Genomic DNA, 20,992 nt, shown 5'->3' with positions numbered 1-20,992 from the left:
AGTAGTGTGTAAAGTTTACACACTACTCTGTGATCTTGGCTGTTCCTAATGAAGAGCATTGCTTTAATCTTCCTGAACGGGCTTTTTATAAGGGTCCAGCAGGGGACCAGGAAGAACATCACGTCAAGGAGAGTAAAAGCCTGGCCTCATCTGCAGGAGAAGGAGCAGCTACACGGAGCTGTGCTTCCCTTCATACTAGCAGAAAGAACACTCAGCTCCAACGGCTAGTAGCTCTGGGATTGCAGAAAGAAAAATGAAGCATGCAACCAGAGGGCTGCTGGGTTGTGTATGTGTGAACTTTGGGGGAATCTGTTGCATTCTTACAACTTGGGAAACAGGTGCTCCATGCAAACTCCTGATGTATGATTGGACATAAGTAGTGCCTGCTTCACACTAGCTATTATCTCCATGGAGGAAGAAAAGGTGAGTTTCTTCTCCTGCCACACCAAAAATGGTGCTGGTCCAAAGAATTATGAACTAGTCATAGAAAAACCATTGAACAGAGAAGAGACAGAAACATATTTGATACAACAATGATCTAATTTTCATATCTCTTCCTTCTAATACCAGATGTTTTCCAGAGGTAAAACCACAGGGCAATAATGCAATGACTGATCCATTTCCAGAATTTCTGCCATTGACAGCTCTGACTTCTCCTCCATTGCTCATTGGACTCGTCAGATAACCTAACTTCATCAGATGTTCACCACTGGTGAATAGATACAAAGAGCCATCAATATTCCTTGAGGAAAACTGATTGTCTGAATGTGCCCATATTAAAAGGGTAAGAAAGATAGAGGAACCACACGTTCTTGTAGTGCAATCTGTTGCCCTCCAGATGTTTTGGTCTTCAACTCCCATCAGCCCAAAGTAGATGGCCAATGGTCAGGGATGCTGAGAGTTATAGGCCAAAACTTCTGGAGGGCACTAGGTTGGGGAAGGCTGTAGTAATATCTTGTAAACTGATAATAACTCACATATTGCTCCTTTTCCAAAGTACCCTATTCATCGGGGGTGAAGGGCCAAATTCAGCCCTTTTTGAGTCCCAATCTGGGCTTCTGGGGTTCCTCAGAAGACCACACTCCCTGTCCCCCAATCACAAAACATTTGGTAGCTTCCTGGCTTTTGTGCAGTTTTTCATTGTTCTGAAAGGTTGAAATGCCCCCCTTTAATTTTTTTTAGTTTTTTTTTATTATAGCACTTTTATCCTGCCCTTTAGCCAAAAAAGGCTCTCAAGGCAGCTTACAAAAATAATTCTTAAAACAGTCCCTGCCCACAGGCTTACAATCTAAAAAAAAAAAAAACAAGACACGGAAGGAAAGGGGATTGGGAGGGAGGAGGGAAAAAACAAAAAACAAATTTAGGCACTAGATACTTAGTTGCAAAGTTCAGAAGTTCATGGACACAGTGGAAGGGCTGCTGTTTTCTCTCCCTCTTATACAGATCCAGGTACGTTGGAGGGATGCTTGGCTGCTGCTTCTTTGAAAAACTTGGTAATAGTTGTGACATTTCTTCTCCAAGGCTTGCATGAATTTGGGGAGAGGCCATAGCTCAGTGGTAAAGCTACTAGAAGTGGTGGCTACTAGAAGGAGGGCCTTCTCCTCTGTGGCACCCCGGTTGTGGAATGAGCTCCCCAGAGAGGTCCACCTGGCGCCTACACTGTACTCTTTTTGTCACCAGCTGAAGACCTTTTTATTCTCTCAGTATTTTAACACTTAATTTTAACTTAAATTTAAATTTTACTGTTCTAACTCTGTATTTTAATCTTATATCAATTTTGTTGCGTGGTTTTATCCTGGTTGTGCTTTTTATACTGTATTTTGTAATTGTGCTTTTAACATGTTGGTTGTTTTATTACAGTTTTAACTTTTGTGAACTGCCCAGAGAGCTTCGGTTATTGGGCGGTATAAAAATGTAATAAATAAATAAATAGAAATAAATAAAATAAAGCACTTCCACAGAATCTCCAGGTAGACCAGGAAAAACTCCTGCCTGTAATCCTGGAGAACTGCTGCCAGTCAGTGTCAATAATACTGAGTTAGATGTACCATTGGTCTGACTTAGTATACACATTTTTGAAACTTCTCTTTTACTAATATTAAGCCTGTTCTCTGAAATTTCATTCTACATTATAGAGCACTGTAAAATACTTTTAGAAGCAGTAAGAGTTTAAAGCTAGAATATGCTGATATTCCTTTTGCCTTTGTCAATGCTTCTTTTAACTTTGGCCTTGGTCACCAATGGAATGTAACACACACACCCCAAGAACTTTTCCAGATGGAATTTGGCCCTCCGGCTGAAAGAAGTTCTGCACCCTGTTTTGCTGTTTTGCATGTTATCCCAACCCCATGAGTTGGCTTATTTGTGAGTAGCCCTACTATATAGACCAATAATCTTGGTCTTTCCTATGGAATTCGCACACACACACACACACACACACACACACACACACACACAGAGGAACCTCACAACCAGGCCCCACTCTATGATTGGGTCATTTAAGAATTAAACATTCTCCCAGTTGTATGGGAGTCACTCATGAATAAATGGTGTTCACACATAAAGGGAAGCTAGTTCTTAAGATTGCGTGGGGCTTTTGGAACTACACTACAGGTCAGTTTGAAAGCTATGACTCAAACATTCTTCCTTAAGTAGGATCAGGTCATAGTTCATCATCATGCCAACCCCCCTTCCATGAACTAAAGTACTAAATGCTGAATTGCCTTTCCTTTCCTAGTCATGTGGATATCTAGGGTCCATCTAAAGACCCTCATTAATCATTTTCTAATTCCTGCAAATGTCACTTGTTCACTAGAGGCCTTCAAGAGGCAGCTGGACAACCTTCTGTCAGGGATGCTTCAGGATGGATTCCTGCATTGAGTAGGGGGTTGGACTCGATGGCCTTGTAGGTCCCTTCCAACTCTACTATTCTATGATTCTGGATGTACACATCCATTATTTTAATAGTTCAAATCTCTACTTCAGGCAGTCTTGTCATTTTAATGCCCTTCTCCATTAAAAAAGAAAAGAAGGGTTGCAACCCATTTGTCTCAGAAGTAAAAATGAGTTAAGCATGTCTTAACTTTGGTTAGATCATGCCCAAAGAATTTTATTTTGACCATATGAAAATAATTCTATTTAAGGCTGGCAAAAGACCCATCATAAGTGAAGCGTGGTGGGAGGGGGAAGTTCAAAAGGAAGTCTCCACAGGCAGTTGAAGATACGAGGGCCAATGAGAAGGAAAAGTGGGTTTGCCCCACTAGTAGAGGCTTGTTATCTCCTGTCTGGAATGGTGCAGACTCAGGTTTTCTCCAATGACAACACTGTGCCAAATGAGTATTTACATTTCTCTGTTTGATAGAATAGAAGCTACTTAAGAGAAAGTTAGAAGTTGCACTCAGGTACACCATTGGGGTCTGAGGGGTTAACCCTGCCCTGCCCTGATGACCTCAAAATCAAGCCTGCTCTCATCTTCATAATCTGCTGCAGCTGGACAACCATCTGTCAGGGATGCTTTAGGGTGGATTCCTGCATTGAGCAGGGGGTTGGACTCGATGGCCTTGTAGGCCCCTTCCAACTCTGCTATTCTATGATTCTATTATCTACATCTGCCCGTCCTGCTTCTTGGCCATGCCAAAGTGCAGCAAAAGGTTGGGAGAACGGAACCCTATTTTAGGCAGTATTAAAGAGAAATCACGGGAGGAGACATGGGATTGTGCACTCTGGCCTAGTTCCTCCACCTCCAACCTCTCCATGTTGACAAGGAAGAACTGAAGCGAAACTGATTGTACAGGGCTCCCAATTGCAGGGAGCACTGCAGCTGTATTCAGCTCAACACGTGAGATTGGAGGTGGAAAGACTGGCACCCATGACGTCATGCCCCCTCCCTGATTTCTATTTAATAACGCCTGAACTCCACTCTCTCAACCCAGGGAAGGAGGGATGAGCGTATGGAAAGTTGGGAAATTAACTTTATTTATATCTAGACAGACGTCCTTACAGACAAATGATGAACTTTGTAAAGATCCAATAGCAATATGGCGCCCAATTTCCATTGAGAAGTTATGACAGCCAGATTACTAACTGCAGTGTTTTGCCTTTGTGCTCTGTTAATGCTATCATGAGATCAATCTGCATAAGAATTTTTGTCAGCCTTCAAACTCAACAGTTTGAAAGATGCACTAGGATTGCCTGGAACTGACACATAGGGCAAAACTACAAAAAGCCACCCACACACACATTAGTGTGGATAAACTGGCTTCAGTGTTCTATGCTCAGGTAACGTCCAAGTTAGATTACTGCAATGCACTCTATGTAAGGCTGCCTTTGACAATGGTTCAGAACCTACAGCTTGTGCAAAATGCGGTGATCATATTGATAACGGGGACCAGAAGATTCAAATGTAGCAGACCAACTCTGCCGCCCTTGCACCGGCTGCCTGCATATTCCCAAGCCCAATTCAAGGTGCTGGTTTTAACCCATAGAGCCTTACATAGCTCAGGATCACAATATTTGATGGAGCGCCTCTCCCAACACGAACCTACCCATATATTAAGCTCAAGATCTAAGGGCATCCTCTGGGTGCCTACTCCAAGGAAGACGGCAACAAGGGACAGGACCTTCTCAGTGGTGGCCCTCCAATACTGAAATGATCTCCCCGACAAGGCCCACCTGATGCCAACACTGTTATCTTTTCAAGACTTTTCTCAGGCATTTGGCAGTATGTGATGAGTTTTAATCAATCCTGGATTTGTTTTACGGTTTGGCTGAATGCTGAAAGTTGTTCTTAGATGTATGTTGTTGCTGTGGATACTGTCTGTTGCATCCTTTTTTTATATGTTTTTAAATTTTGCATATTGTTTGAATGTTTTTAATCTTCAGATTAAATTTTAATCTTCAGATTTTAATCAGAGCTTCAGCTATGGGGCAGTGTAGAAATGTAATAAATAATAATAGTAATTTGTGGCATACATAATGTTGTAGAGAAAGGGAAGAAAAAGAAAGAGAAGGCTTCTTCCAATTAACAAGAGCTCCCTGAACTGGTAATCTTTACATACCACCATATATTTTTCTGTTATTCATTTCTGTCCTACTTATCTACCACGATGGAATAATGTAGTATACATGGGGCTTGCAAGCAGTCTCCCACCCAGGCACCAGTTAGACTCTGATCTGCTCTCCTTTAATCACCCTTTTTCACTCAATGAGTGTAGTGGTAAAGAGACATCTATTACGAAATGATGGTGTACACTCTTTCAATGTACACTGGTGAGGAGTGAGAATTTCAGCAGTCCAAGTGACTAAAAACAGGAAGTAAATGGCAACAGATTCTCCAGACAAACTAGTCTGAAGTAAAAGTCCATGATCATGACAGATGTAGAGCTTTATCACACCAGCGTTATACTGTGCAATCACTGCGAATTGCATGCAAAGGACTCAGAAGTTTTCCACCTTATAATCTGCTTTGATTGTGAAGTACTCCCATGCATCCTGCCTTAATTGTGCAATAAAGCCAAAAGATTCGCCGTATTTAGCCCCTACTTTTTGAGCGTATCTTCCGAGCCGCCGCTGGGGCGCAGGAGCAGGGTTTTAAAGAAATGCTTACATCTGCATAAGCTTTAAAGATAAAGACACCAGAATTGGCACAGCAATAGATGTTAGGGAGAGCTTTCAGCATACCAAATTTGAATTGAATTGGGTCATCCGTTGATTTTTTATGATTTTTTTTACATTTCCCCCCTTAAACTCACTTCCTGGTATGCAAAGGATCGCTGTCGCCTGGTAGCAAAAACAACAACCGCGAAAGCTTAGCGCTACGGGGATAATCCGAGGGAAGCAGGTACGTGGGATGAAACTCGTAGGCTTTCAGATTTCTAAATTAAGCGCCGTTTCATGTGACACTGTCAATACAGCAGCATTTGTTGCAGTAAATTCATAAAATGAAAGGGAACAGAACTCATCCTCACTGAGGAACATATGGTGGGCCCTCATCACAGTGCCATCATTGACTATGTGTTCAATGGATGTGTAGAGAAAAGCCTCTCCCTTCACACTATATATGTGTGCCATAGTGGTGTTATACCTGCAATACCACACAAAATATGAAGCATCTCTAAGTATCCTCAGCAGGAGAGGCTATAGATGTGTTGAACTGGCTGCGACAATGGATTGGATGAGGGCTAATAAACTGAAACTCAATCCAGACAAGACTGAGATCCTGTTAGTAGGTGATTCCGCTGACAGGATGGGGGGTGTTCTACCGGTTCTGGATGGGATTGCACTCACCCTGAAGGAACAGGTTCGTAGCTTGGGGGTTCTTTTAGACCCATCATTGTCACTTGAGGCTCAGGTGACCTCAGTGGCACGGAGTGCCTTCTACAAACTCCGGTTGGTGGCCCAGCTATGCACCTATCTAGACAGGGATAACCTGGCTTTAGTTGTCCATGCTCTGGTAACCTCCAAATTAGATTACTGCAATGCACTCTACATAGGGCTGCCTTTGAAGACGTTTTGGAAGCTGCAGCTCGTGCAAAATGCAGCGGCCAGATTGATTTCGGGGACCAGAAGTTTCGACCATATAATACCTGCTCTGGTCCGCTTGCACTGGCTTCCTGTATGTTTCTGAGCCCAATTCAAGGTGCTGGTTTTGACCTATAAAGCCTTACACGGCTTGGGACCACAATACCTGAGGGAACGCCTCTCTCGACGTGAATATACCCGGTCACTACGTTCAACATCTAAGGTCCTCCTCCGGATGCCTACTCCGAGAGAGGCTCGGAGTGTGGCAACGAGGGACAGGGCCTTTTTGGTGGCGGCCCCCAGACTGTGGAACGATCTCCCTGACGAGGCTCGTCTAGCGCCAACGCTGCTATCTTTCCAGTGCCAGGTTAAGACTTTCCTCTTTGCCCAGGCATATGGCGGCACATCTTAATCACCCACATGTTTAGTTTTTAATCGGTTTTTAATGCTTTATGTGTGTATGTTCTGTGTTTCAGAGTTTTAAATTTTGTATACTTATTTTTATCTTAATTTTAGAATTTCTGTAAACCGCCCAGTGAGCCCTGGCTATGGGAGCGGTATATAAGTGCAATAAATAAATAAATAGAAGTATGAGACAACTGTGGGATTGTAAAGGAGGCTCAATAAAGTGGGACCAGATGGCAACAGAATCCTAGGTAATGATAGGCTGAGTAACACGATATGTTGCAAATCTGGCTCTTTGTTTTTTTATATCCCCATACCACTTACTTCGAAGAGGGTTCCCAGTGATTTCAGTTAAGTTACTATATAGTTTCGAAAATAATAAGTGCCAGACATTTAATTTACCTGGCTCCCTAGCCCCCAATGTGGGGGCTAGCTGTGGTTAGTAAGTGGTGAAGCAAAGCATTTTGTGTAGAACAACTCCCAGCAATCCTCAGCCAGCCATGCTACGAGTTATAAGATTTCCCCTCCTCTCTAAACATGCATAGGGCTGCACCCTAAGCCTCCACTTATACATGTGCCTAATAGCATGGTGGCTGCTTGCATGCTGCCTGCGGAACATCAAGCTTCTACCTCTTTGGTTCGTCTGTGGGTGTACTTAGCGTACACAGTAAGTAATGCAGCCATGGAGGGCGCAACAACCATGCCATGAGAGATGCATATAAAGGCCAATTTACCCATTATCTCTGCACCATGGTGGCCACTTCCTTATGTCTGGATGACAGGCCAATGCCTAAATCCAGTAATCCTGCAATTTAAAGGGATAATGCATAACATTACCACCACAGCTGGACCTAACAACACAAGCAGCAGAATGAGGTGGTCAGTGCTGAGATGGTAAGACCGCAACACTTTGGATAAGAGTAAATACTTGACTTTTGAACACCTCTCCACATAAAAACAAACTCCCTGAAAACAAAACAAAAATTGGCACATTAGGGAATGCCTACTTTGCTAGTTTTCGAGGCACGGAGGGATTTAAGTAATAATAAAAAATAATAATGTGTTCTAAAATGTGATTTCTCCAACTGTAATTTGATGTGGTAGCGCTTATTTACCAATTCAGCATGGTGCCATTTCATGCTGCATGTGAACATCAGACTCATGTCAGCAACACTGGCGTCCTAAGTCATGGCCGGTGCTACCATAGAGGTCACTCAGGAGGCGGCCTAGAGCACCAAGCTAAGAGGGGCGCCGGGCGCAGCGCAGCACTCACGTGTGTTGGCTGTAAGCCGGCCCGGCCCAAGGATTCAGCTGGGCCTGGGCAGGCGAGATGGCGCCCCGCGCCCGCCCAGCCGAAACAAAGCCAGGGAAGCTGGGGTGGGGGTGGCTCCACATTCAGATTTCTGGAAGTTCCCAGAAGGGAGGGAGATAATGGCAATGTATGGGTGAATGGGCTGCATGGGGTCTTTGAGTGAATGCATGTGTTCATGAGTGTTTGTTTGGAGTGAGTGATGCTGAGTGTGTGTGTGTGTGTGTGTGTGTATGTGTGCGCATGCATGTGAGTTTGGGGGGATGATTTGGAGGTGATATTCCTATGAAATAATGCATTTTAGACCCATAGACGTTCCTTTCCAATTTGTTTGCTATAATTGGCATGATGTATTTCTTGCACTTTAAAATACATTTAGCAGTTTCAAGTTTTGTGCTTATTTTTTCCAGGAAACATGTTCGTAAAAATCAAAGTTGGCATTTTTTTGGGGTGTGTGTGTGTGAAAGTAGTTCACCTTGCCTAGGGCGCAAAATAGTCTGGCACCAGCCCTGTCCTAAGTTCCCACGAGATCCACCCCATCCCATATAATCAGCAGATTTTGAGTTATCACTGCGATGCCCCATGCACCTGGGGGTAAGGGGAAACACGTTACAAAGGTAAGGGATAGGTAGACGGGCCCCAAAGCACATTTGCAAGGGAGAAAGTAAGGAAGGGTTCTACTGACCCTTAAAAATTGTAGTCCTATATTCCGGTTAATATTTTAAATTGAAGATCATCTGAAATCTTACTTTTTTAAATGCATATTTTAAAATAACTTTAACACCACCAACTTTTAATGAATAAAACCCGACACGATACAGCCAAAGCGGACGTTTTAAAATCCCGTTGAAATCAATTGCACCTAAAACGGGCTTCCTCATGGCAGGACCGCGCGCGTTAGCTTCCAAAACGCGCTGCAAGGCAGTCCCGCGCACGCCAGCCCCGAGGTCCGTGGGGTTCACTGCCCGCGCCCCATCTCCGCCGGGTCCATCTGCTCAGAAAACAGAAGGCCCCAAAGCTTTCCGTGAGAACAGCTTGCATTTGGTTCGAGGACCGGCTTCTGCCCATGCACGGCTAATTCGGAGGCGGGAGAGCCAGGCTGCGCCTTCTCCTCCTGGCAAACCACGCAGTTCGCAGCATTGCGGCGATTTCCCTTACCTTGCCCGCTGTGCAAAGGCACCAAAGCCAGAAAAAGGAGAAGCTGCAGCAGCCGGATCCAACGGGGATTGTCCATCGGTTTGTGGCGGTGGAAACCCCGGGATGAAAAGCAGAGAAGTGGCTTAAAATTCTCTCCCTCTCTCTCTTTATGTTCTGTATTTTTGTTCCTACCCCTGCTAAAGTTCTCCGAGCCGCCCAAGACCGGCTGGCAAGGAAGGAAGGAGCCTGGAAGAATTATCCCCGACAAAGTAATTTTACGAAGACTTAATTCACTGCCTTCCCTTCCTTCCTTTCAATTATCCCGCTTGCAAGCGTTTAAGGCAATACATAGCTTGGAGGCAGGGCCTTTTAAAAGTCATATGTTAGATCCAGGGGTGGGCCTTCCCCCTCCCTCCACCTTTTCTTTTAAAACGAAACACACACTCTCTCTCTCTCTCTCTTTTAACTTAGGAACCTTTGGAGACAACCTAGTGGCCAAGGCTGTTTAGTTCAGCTTTCCTCTTCTAAGCAGAAAAGGCATTCTCGAAATACCTTCAAAATGCCACAAAACAACAAGTATTTATTTATTTATTTATTACATTTCTATACCGCTCAATAGCCGGAGCTCTCTGGGCGGTTCACAAAAATTAAAACCATTCATAATATAAAACAACAGTATAAAACCATAATATAAAATACAATAAAAAAGCTCAACCAGATAAAAACAGCAGCAATGCAAAATAACAAATTTAAAACACCATGTTAAAATGTATTTATAGATTGTTAAAATGGTGGGAGAATAAAGTAGGATGGCAAAACGGGGGGAAAGCCAAGAGAAAAGTTCAAAACATTTCTTTAACAAACTACAACAACAGCAAGTGGGTAGTTCCCACAAACGTTACCATTAAAGGAATTGTATTAATCCCTGGACAGGGATAACCTAACTTCAGTTGTCCATACTCTGCTAACTTCCAAATTAGATTACTGCAATGCCCTCTACATGGGGCAGCTTTTGAAGACGGTCCGGAAGCTGCAGCTTGTGCAAAATGCAGCGGCCAGATTGATAGCTGGAACAGGGAGGTTTGACCATATAACACCGATTCTGGCCCGCTTGCATTGGCTGCCTATACGTTTCCAAGCCCAATTCAAGGTGCTGGTTTTAACCTATAAAGCCCTACATGGCTTGCGACCACAATACCTGATGGAACGCCTCTCCCGACATGAACCTACCTGTACACTGCGCTCAACATCTAAGCTCCTCCTCCGAGTGCCTACTCCAAGGGAAGCTCGGAGGATGGCAACAAGGGAGAGGGCCTTTTCGGTGGTGGCCCCCCGACTGTGGAATGATCTCCCCAATGAGGCTCGCCTGGCGCCAACGTTATCTTTTTGGTGCCAGGTCAAGACTTTTCTCTTCTCCCAGGCATTTTAACAGCATTTAACAACGTTAAGTTTGTTTTTAATGGACCCCAGAATTGTTGTTTTTTAAATGGATACTGTTGTTTTTATGTTTTTGATGGTTTTTAAATTTTGTATACTTTTTAACGTTTACCATTTTTAACTGTTGTAAACCGCCCAGAGAGCTTCGGCTGTGGGGAGGTATATAAATGTAATAAAATAATAAATAATAAAATCGCTATATGCTTATCTCTAATGATTAAGGCAAACTCTGAAACAGAAACTAAGGCAAACCCAGCAAGGAAGCAACCCTAAGGGTTTCAAAGAAAAGCAAACTCATTTCAATGGTATCGCCCTCCACTTTTATCTTACTCAAACAAAATGCATCATGATCTTTGGTCAAAAGGAGGATCTGGTCTAGAGCCCATCAATCTACCTCCTGTTGTGCTGTTTCTGTGAGGATTAGATGAACTGGGGGTCAAATGTTATTTCAATAATCGCTAATGGTGCTGCTTGGCCCCTTCTGAGGGTGGGGGTTTCCTGCCCGCATGTGCTGCTTTGCCCACCCCTCCACCCTAACCTTTGCAGCACATCAGTTTACACAGAACTTTGCTAATGTCACAAGCAGTCAGCAGTTAATGATTTACAAAACTGGTCTTTTCTACAAAACGTTTTAGTTAGCCCATTAGTTTAGTAATTTAGTTAGTGCTCTGAGATCTAATGAGTTAGTTAAGCATCTGTGAACTGTTGTGCTAGATCAGACAAACATCTATCTTGTTAGCATTCTGTTTCCAACAGTGACCAGGCTTTGGGAGGGCTCACAAGCAGTATGTAGAGATGAACACTGATTTTGCCTGTTTGTCACCAGCATCTGGTATGTACATTGCAATTAATTTGGCTGCTAGTGATTGATTGATTGATTTTAAAATTTGGCTTTCAGCCTTTATGCATTGATTTTAAAATTTGCCCTTGTTATAACTGCATACAAATTGAGAATATACCTACGCATAAAATTAGGAATACACCTATGGGACTTAGGGTGTATGTGTCATAGAATCCTAGTATTATAGAGTTGGAAGGAACCACAAGGATCAACTAGTCCAACCCTTTGCAATGTGCAGAAAAACCAATTCAACCATCCATGAGAGATGGCAGTGCAGCCTCTTCTTAGAAACCTCCAGAGATGGAGAACCCACCACCTCCAGAGCCAGATCTACACTACTGCTTTAAAGCGCTTTATAACAGTTTTATAGCGCTTTAAAGCAGGTAAAGCGCATTATAACTGTTATAAAGCGCTTTAAAGCAGTAGTGTAGATCCTGCCCGGATAGAGCATGGGAGCTCAAGAGTGGTTCCAAGTGAAAGGGATTGCCATCACCTTGACAAGTTGTCTTCAGACTGAGATTCTTTAAATTTTTTATTTTTCTACACTATATAAACATACAACATTACAAGAATAATAATAATGAAACAAAAACATCAAAACTGCTACATACATATTGAATAAATGTTGAGTACTTATGAATAAGTATTACCTATACATTATCATACTACAACATAATCATTCTTAACATACAAGTGCACCCCCCACCTCGGGATCTATTCCTGAATCCAAAATCTTATCGTTTCTTCCGCTGGCGGTTTCCCACTTCCCTTAGTAAACACAAATATTAGGAACTGTTTCCAGATTCCTTCAAACTCATTTATTTTAGTTACGCCTTTTCTCCACTTTATATTACATGTCAGTTTATCATTAATGGCTATATCCCATACTTCATTATACCATTCTTCAATCGAATATTCCCCTTGAATCTTCCAGTTCCTAGCTACCATCAATCGTGCTGCAACCAGCAAACTCGATATCAGCTCTATATTTTCTTTTCCACACTTTATATGTTCAAATAGTGACAGTAATGCAATCTTTGGTGTTTGTTCTATTTTCATTCCCACTATTTCTTCAATTTCTGAAAACACCATCTTCCATTATCTTTGTACATATTTGCATTCCCACCACATATGTAAATACGTTCCTTTTTCCCCACAACCTCTCCAACAATTTGCTGACTGCTGATCATTTATCTTATTCAGTCTAATCGGGGTTAGGTACCACCCAGACTGAGATTCTTGCCCACTTGCATTCAAACAGTGGAAGCTGGTGGCTCCGATGTCAGTGGGTTGGAGAATCCGCTCCAGGTTTCAGCCAGGCCGCCTTGGGTAGCTCCTTTAGTGTTCTGTTTCCTACTGAAACCCGGAGCAGATTCACCAACCCACTGATATTGGAACCACCAGCCACCATTGCTTTCAAAATTTGTTAGGCCTTGTTGGTATTTATTTAAAGCATTTTTATTCCAAGTTTCAGCTGAAATCAGCTCCCAGTTTGGCTTGCAAAGATGAATGACAGCTTCTGCCTTCAGGCTTGCAATATAAAAGACATGACACTAAAGGGAAAGGGGTTGAGAAGAAGAAACCAAACTCAGGCACTAATTCCTAGTTTCAAAGTTCTTGCAGATGTTCTTTCTGGCAGGGAAGGGCGATGCATGCAAGCTCCCGGCAGCTGTTCCTTCTTTGGCCAGTGCACAGGGCCAGGTTGGTCTCCCCCTTCCTGTGAGGTTCTTCCTGGGAGGCGGGGAATCTGCTTCTCAGTCACATTTCTGGAGAGAAAAGCAAGATTGGAAGAGCATGCTGGGGGCTACGAACGTTTAGAACAGAGCTTGTGGAAGTGGCCTGACCCCCTTGACATCTAGCTACTTGTTCTGGTATTTAATTCCAGACCCTGAAAAGGAAGATGAACCCTTGAAATTTCAGGTCAGTCCTTGAGACCTGGAAAACCTATTTCTTGGGAGTGTGTTTGTTTGTTTGTTTGCCACACTGCGATACTAATAAAAAACAGTGCAGGGACTGAATGTTCTTTTTTTTTTTTTAGATTGAAGGGAAAAACAAATGCAACCACAGACCACCTTAGCCGAAATCTTTACAGAATAGCTGTGCTCCAGGCTGTTACTGCTGGCTCTATCCAAAGCCAAACCGTTTAGAGGAAAAGTTGGACTAGCGGAAAGGCAAAAATCAAATAAACCTTCAGCCAGGATGATGACTTAATGGAAAGTGTTCTGTGCTGCCATTGCTCCATTTGCTTCCAATATTTGTACCTTTGCTTCATATGTAGCTTATGGAGTAGCTGCCCATTTATTGCAATATATGTATGAAACCTCTCTTCAGAGCAGGCTTGAAACTTTTTCTGGGTTTTAAATAAAGTGCTTTGAAACAGAATTGTTATCAGTAGTAGTAGTAGTAAGTATATACTTCTGTATAATACATGCCCAACCTTAGGGCTTGGTTAGGATAGTCTGTTTTGTTTGACAAGAGCTCTTGTTCATCAGGTTCCATCCCTGAGCTACCAGACAGAGCCAGGATCTGACCTATTACTAGCCATGAACTGCCTCTGCTTCTCCCACTTGTCACTAGGTTCCACCTGCTCTCCCTCCACTATCTCCCTGGCTTATCACCCAGGTGCCTTCTCTCTTGAGTCGCAGAGTCTGAAACTCTTTAGTCGCCTTTCCCAACCTGGGTTCCTCTAGATGACTTGGATTACAATTCCCATCAACCCTAGCCACTGTAATGGCCAATGGTCAACAGTGATGGGAGTTGAACTCTAAAACATCTGGAGAGATCCAGGTTGGGGAAGGCTTGGCTACACTAAAGGAAAACTGGGCTTTTTTTAAAAAAATTGTAAGAGTAGGATTACCTTTAAAGCCATTTTTCTTTCTATTTATGTTATGTTATTAATTAATTGCATTTCTATATCGCTCAATAGCAGAAGCTCTCTGGGTGGTTAACAAAAATGCAAACCACAAGTACAGCATAGAACAATTTAAAATATAGAAGTTTAAAGCTACAATAAAAAAGTACAACCAGAATAACCCCTAGCAGCAATGCAGAGATTTAAAATACAGATTTAAAACAGCAAAGCTAAAGGGTTAGAATGCTAAAATACTACAGTGCCCTGGGATCTCTAGATAATCAGTTTCATTCAAGGGTGCCTGGAGTTGTCCTATAACCATCCGCTCAAAGCACCTTCCAAGGGAGGTGCATGTTATCCACCAGCCTATAGTTGTTAACATCCTATTTATATCTATATTTGATTTCTATCTATATCTGATTAGCTAATTTTTCCCATAAAAGAGGTGGAGGTAAAAGAGATAATTTGGTAGCTTATATATAACAGGAAATAGGGAGTGGAATTGCTTGAGCTGGGAGCCAGTCATAATTTCCAGTAAGTATATGTGAAAGGAATGCTTAGGGAATAATTTTCCAGATAAATCAGTGACTGGGACCTGGGAGCCTCAGGCCTGCCAACACTGGTCACTTTTGTTTACATTCAGTCTTACTCCATTCCAAACTCAAGATACTTGAGTAGGTAACAAATTAAATGTAAATAAAATTGTTCAGAACATCTGCTATAAAACCAATGCATGCCAATCTACAGAGCTAACTTCAGAAGTCAACGTGAAAATGAATGTAAATTCTCCCCCTAATAACACTTCTGTAATTACACTGGCTTCCCATTTACACAGAGCCAGTCCTTACCATTGTGAGAATATAAGTAAACTTTAAATATTTGTATTAGAACCGCACCATTTAATTGATTAATGTGCTAGTTGAATTGATGGGCAGAGCAATTGAGTTTCAGCTATTGGGCAATATAGACATTTAATAAAAGCATAAACATAAAATGGCATTTCTTTAATCAGATGGCGACCCTAATTCTTGTAAGAGCTGAAAAAAGGCCGGTTGGTGACAGGGCAATGGGAGTGGTTGTTGACTGAAGGGAGCTGAGCTCAGAGCTGGGAAAAGGCACAGTTTGAGAGAACTCTTCTGGAGGAAGACCTGAACTCTAAAGCTGGTGGCTCTGGAGAACAACTGGATTGGGCTGTGAAGCTGTAATGAAGCTTTACACAGCAGGCAGCTGAGCCCAGCACCAGAAGGATTTAGGCTAAGTTAGGGTGACCCTATGAAAAGGAGGATAGGGCTCCTGTATCTTTAACAGTTGTATTGAAAAGGAAATTTCAGCAGGTGTCATTTGAATTCCCTCTTCATCACAGTTAAAGCTGCAGGTGCCCTACCCTCTTTTAAATCTGGTCACTCTAGTATAGCTCCCGCACCTTTAACTGTTGTGATGAAGAAGGAATTTCTTCAGCTTCCCCATATATACAAATGACACCTGCTGTAATTCCCTTTTCAATGCAACTGTTAAAGATACAAGAGCCCTGTCCTCCTTTTCAACCCTAGGCTAAGTTCTGCCCACAGAGAATTTCCAGTAAGTGATCCCTGAGTGTCATCATTCCAGAAGTAACCGAAAGAGTTGAAGGCAGAGGAAGACTGATGTACAACATCTGTTCCTGGTTGCATAGGGTTGGCTAGAGTGGAGTTTAGGGGAATTTGATCTAAATGGAAAAATATTGAGAACATATTAGCATGAAAGACTCTCCTATTAAGAACAAGAGCCAAAGTTATTTAATTTGAGTGCATTTAAGTAATCCCATTCTATTATTTGCCAAGTAACACTCTATTCCTGGTGTTTCTTCTTCCCTTAACAAACCTTAGTTTTGGTGATCCTGTGTCTAGCAGTGGTGTCAATCCAATACCTTAGTTACCAGGCCACTGAGATATACAAGATATAGACTTTATTTTGGCAGTAGCGGTTTTATGGTTATCAGGTTTTTATAGTTGAGAAGCCTGGTGGCAGGGGATTCCATAGACCTAAGTTTTGAAGCGTGAAATGGTACATGGTTTCCCCACGTTTGGGGACATAGCTGGGATAACCCATAGGTTGTTCCTTAACACATATATAATGAAATGGGGGGCATAACTTACAATCTTTCCAGATGACAAAAAACACACATCCTATTTTTAACTAGCAGCAAACTGATGCCAAAACAAAACAAAACAAAAAACAATATCTTGTACCCATGCAGTTGTCAACTGGGGAAGGAAGTATGTTTACTGCAGGGTATATTGCTTGTTTGTTACTGTTCTGGTTTTTAAATGTGCATTTCAACACTAGGAACATTATAGAGCTGAAGAAAAAAGTGGGTTCAGTGTAAAGGGATGCACAATCTGCAGACTCCAGCTGTTATAACTAAACCACAACATTCCAAGACAGATGCAAGAATTACTGAATAAAGTTTACATAAAAAATTATGATTTTTATGTAAAAGCCTGACTTTACTATTGAAACAAGAGTGAATGGAGGAATGACTGACAGCTGAGGTTAGAATGGGCGGAGTTAGTGGCAAGTGGGGGCTGAGTTAGGGCTGAGAGATAGTGATGCCTTTGGCAGCCCTCAGGTGCCCATGTCCTCTGAGAGGTACTTTCCTCCTCTCGTGGCTGATGCTGCTCCTTGACAGAGCATCGAGGAGTAGCATCGCCACGGAGGGGAGGTAAGCGGCTGTCAGTGGACATGCACAACTCCAGCCAAGTGCTGCTGGGACTGCCTCAGCCTTCACATCTCACCCACGAAGTGCTCCATCAGGAGCTGGGACTGAAGGACCAGGACTGGGCTGGGCACTTGCCCCCCTTCGTCAAGCCTGTTTCTGGGCATGCAAGGGGTGCTTCCCTTCCCTCTCTCTCTCCCTCCCTCTCTCCCTCCCTCCCTCTTAAGGATGAAGGCTGTGCGTGTGCTTCCCTCAGTTTCTGAGAAAATCGATATCAGGATGAGGTGCCTTTGAGCATGTCCAGAGTTCAGCCTCTCAAAGACATGCTGTTGTATCTAGTTATGATTTTAAAACCCCACATGGCAGGTGGGAGGAGGCACCGCAAATGGATGCAGCCCATTTATGTGGGTTGTTTCCTTTTATGTGGAATTGGGTTGGCTGCTTAAGACTGAGCTTAGGAATCACAATGGCCATCAAAGGCCAGTAAGTCTGGCCTCCCATCCTAAGGCATGCCGGGAGTTCCACCCAATGCATGCTGGGAATTGTAGGCGTAAACCTAGGTTTTTTTTATTAAATTCTTTAAAAATACTTAAAACCCCCAAATTCATATTTTTAGTTTTTTTCTGATCCATGTACACGAAGTCCTGTCTGGGTGAACAGCATTAAGGCAGTACCATATGTGGAAGCAGGTAAACATTTAGGCACATACGTGACACACACATACTTTCTGCTTTATAGGTAGAGATGAGTGACATTTAGGCTTTACTGAAGGACTTCCTGACTGACCTACTCCAGGACAGTATGCCAGTTCCATCAATGAAGGCTCAGGTCTCCATTCCATCAGTGGTCTGGCCACCATCCTACTACAGATATAGCAATAAATAAATACATAAACACAGATTCTTAGGAAGGTCATTGAGCCTTCAGCATGGTCTACACAGCCCTTTTTCTCATCAAACCAAGCCAGAGGGAACTTGTTAATTTGGGAACCAGTTAATACTCAGGCCCATATTTGGGATTACCTCTCCCACATTGTCTACAAAGATTAAAGAGGCAAGTACATGCATGGATTGCTACATTCTGTGAAAATATAGAAGCAGCACAGAAATTTGGTATGGTTTATTCATTCTCCTTGATGAGCATGTTCTTGATGTCTATCGGCAGTATTTAATGCGTTTCTAGATTCAGAGCATTAAAATACCCTGGGTGTTATTGTGCGTGTGTGTATGTATACATGTATGTATGTGTGCACACACACACTTTTCTGTTATTAAAGCAAACTTTAATGTTTTGTTAATCCTGATAACAAAGAGGAAACGGGACATAAAATGTACTTTGACATGCAAAATAAAAAATAACAGATGTTTCTGAAATTCTCAGTAACAAATGTTTTTTGAATGGTGCATATCTAAGGGAATGCTTATGGCAGTTTGAATGGTCTTGTTTCGTTTTTGGTTTTATTTTGTTCTTTTCCTGCTAGGCTTGTGTGGTTATCTTTTGATAATAAGAACCAAATGTTGTCTGTGGAAATGACTGGAAGTGACACTCATGATCAGAACGGTCGGTTCTCCGCCGGCTCCTTTGAAAAGCAAATGTACAAAGCATCATTTAAATTGCTTCAGAATGTAGCAATCCATGCATGTACTTGCCTCTTTAACCTTTGTAGACAATGTGGGAGAGGCAGCTGAGCCCAGTACCAGAAGGATTCAGGCTAAGTTAGGGTGACCATATGAAAAGGAGGACAGGGCTCATGTATCTTTAACAGTTGCATAGAAAAGGGAATTTCTGCAGGTGTCATTTGTATATATGGAGAACCTGGTGAAATTCCCTCTTCATCACAACAGTTAAAGGTGCAGGAGCTATACTAGAGTGACCAGATTTAAAAGAGGGCAGGGCACCTGCAGCTTTAACTGTTGTGATGAAGAGGAAATTTCACCAGGTTCTCTATATATACAAATGATACGTGCTGAAATTTCCTTTTCAATACAACTGTTAAAGATACAGGAGTCCTGTCCTCCTTTTCATATGGTCACCCTACACAACAGTTTCTCAAATCCCATATGAGCCCACAGGTCCAAAAAGGTTGGGACATCTGTGCTTAACTATATTAACTGAGAGCCAGTGTGGTGTTGGACTGGTGTTAGAATGTTGGACTGAATGAATGAATGAATACCTTTATTGAATAAGTCTTCTGACCATTTAAAAAAATCACATAATCATTAAGAACAAACAGACATTACTTAAAATTTATGATTTAAAATTTTAAAACAATATACAGTTTGTATATGATATATTATATATGACTAACAGAACGTTGGACTGGGTTTTCGGAGATCTGTGTTCTAGTCCCCACTTGGCCATGGAAACCCAGTCACAGACTCTCAGCCTAACCTACCTCACAGGGTTTTTGTGAGGATAAAATGGAGAAGAGAAACCACGTAAGCAACCTTGGGTTCCTTGCAAGAAGTTGGGATGAGATATACATGTAACAAGAACAGCAGCTGCAGCAACGGTAGTTCTACAGTTTTCATTGTAAAAAGATGAAAAGTATTACTAAATGGGAGGGCAATAGCTCGAGTGTAGTTTTCTACTATTTCCTTATTTATCCCCCATTCTTCCCTACAAGTAAGGTAAAGGGATGTAGTTTATAAGTACGATTGAACCTGTTGAGAATGAAGAGGGCAATGACCTTCATACTAGTGTTGTTTTGGTGTACGCTAATGGGTCATTAGAAATAAATAAAAAAATAAATAAATAAATATTAAAGCTTCTGTGAGCCTTAAGTACCCACCCATAAAGGAGGTTTCCTGCTAGGACCCTTCTAGCCAGAAGTGTCTCCACATAAATCTCTGCTCTGTGAACCAATCTCAGGTTCAATGCAGATTGTAGGTCCAGAAAAGTTGTGCAGAAACACAGGGCAGGTAATTCTTAAGCTTTCTCACTCAGGTGTTAAGAATGTGTGTGTGTGGGGAACTGTTGGAAAGGTTTTGTAGAGACGGAAATAGGGGAATTAAGGTTTGAAAAATTCAGTGGGCCAAAGTAGAAAACGTATTCTCTAGTCCAACAAGGCTGCAGACCTAAACAATTTAAGAACTAGATTCACCATGAATCTAGTGTGGCCCTCCAGATGTTGTTAGATTGCTACTCCTATCATCTTTCACCATTGGTTGGGGCTGATGGGAACTGCAGTACAACAAATTCTGGAGGGCCACATGTTCCCAATCACCAGACTACAGCAATAAAAATGACTACACAAGATATGCTCGCCCTGATCCAGCAAATGAGATCCATCTATGAAGCTAAAGTAATGCATTGCGATGGTCATCTGGTCTTCCTCACTCTGAAGCTTCTAGCTGTTGGATCCATTTGTGCCTTGGGTTCTCTACACAAATAGAACATGGAGTAGGAGTTAGGATTTGATCAGATGTGATACCTGACAGTAGAACATATTCAAACCATTATAGTGGCTCCATTTCAGCAATAAATAGCAGCTCCTAGACACGACTTCGGAATTCTGTTTTCTTAAGCGTCCATTCTCCTGAATAAAAGTAGCTTTAGGAAACCAAACATTATTTTATTCAACGTGCCAAGAATGAGAGCACTGTTTGGGATCGCATATTCGTTACATCACTGCAAAAATATTAAATGACTTTCCCATTTCCTTTAAAAATGTGGATGCTATATGATGACTAGGTTTCATGCACTGCAGACTCAGGACAAACACTAAAGTTGACTGCTTTTAGCATTTTCAAGATACTGCCTGTTTTAATTTATGCTTTATGCTTTTGATGGTTTAAA

The 20,992-nt window shown here is 42.2% G+C and overlaps 2 protein-coding genes across 3 annotated transcripts in view; one reads left to right on the top strand and one right to left on the bottom strand.

Annotated features, from left to right (window-relative positions):
* Positions 1-9,503, bottom strand: part of FBLN1 (fibulin 1) — a 100,295-nt gene extending 90,792 nt beyond the window's left edge. For both annotated transcript variants that reach the window (XM_063134359.1, XM_063134360.1), the window contains exon 1: positions 9,392-9,503. In XM_063134359.1, coding sequence (XP_062990429.1) covers positions 9,392-9,467 — 76 coding nt within the window. In that variant the 5' untranslated portion in view covers positions 9,468-9,503. The remainder of the gene's footprint in view (positions 1-9,391) is intronic.
* The window catches only part of KIAA0930 (KIAA0930 ortholog), a 451,608-nt gene that overhangs the window by 24,414 nt on the left and 406,202 nt on the right, over positions 1-20,992 (top strand). The window lies entirely within an intron of this gene.

The sequence above is a fragment of the Elgaria multicarinata genome, chromosome 9 (genome assembly GCF_023053635.1).
Source record: "Elgaria multicarinata webbii isolate HBS135686 ecotype San Diego chromosome 9, rElgMul1.1.pri, whole genome shotgun sequence".
NCBI lineage: Eukaryota > Metazoa > Chordata > Lepidosauria > Squamata > Anguidae > Elgaria > Elgaria multicarinata.
This window is presented reverse-complemented; position numbering and strand designations above follow the sequence as displayed.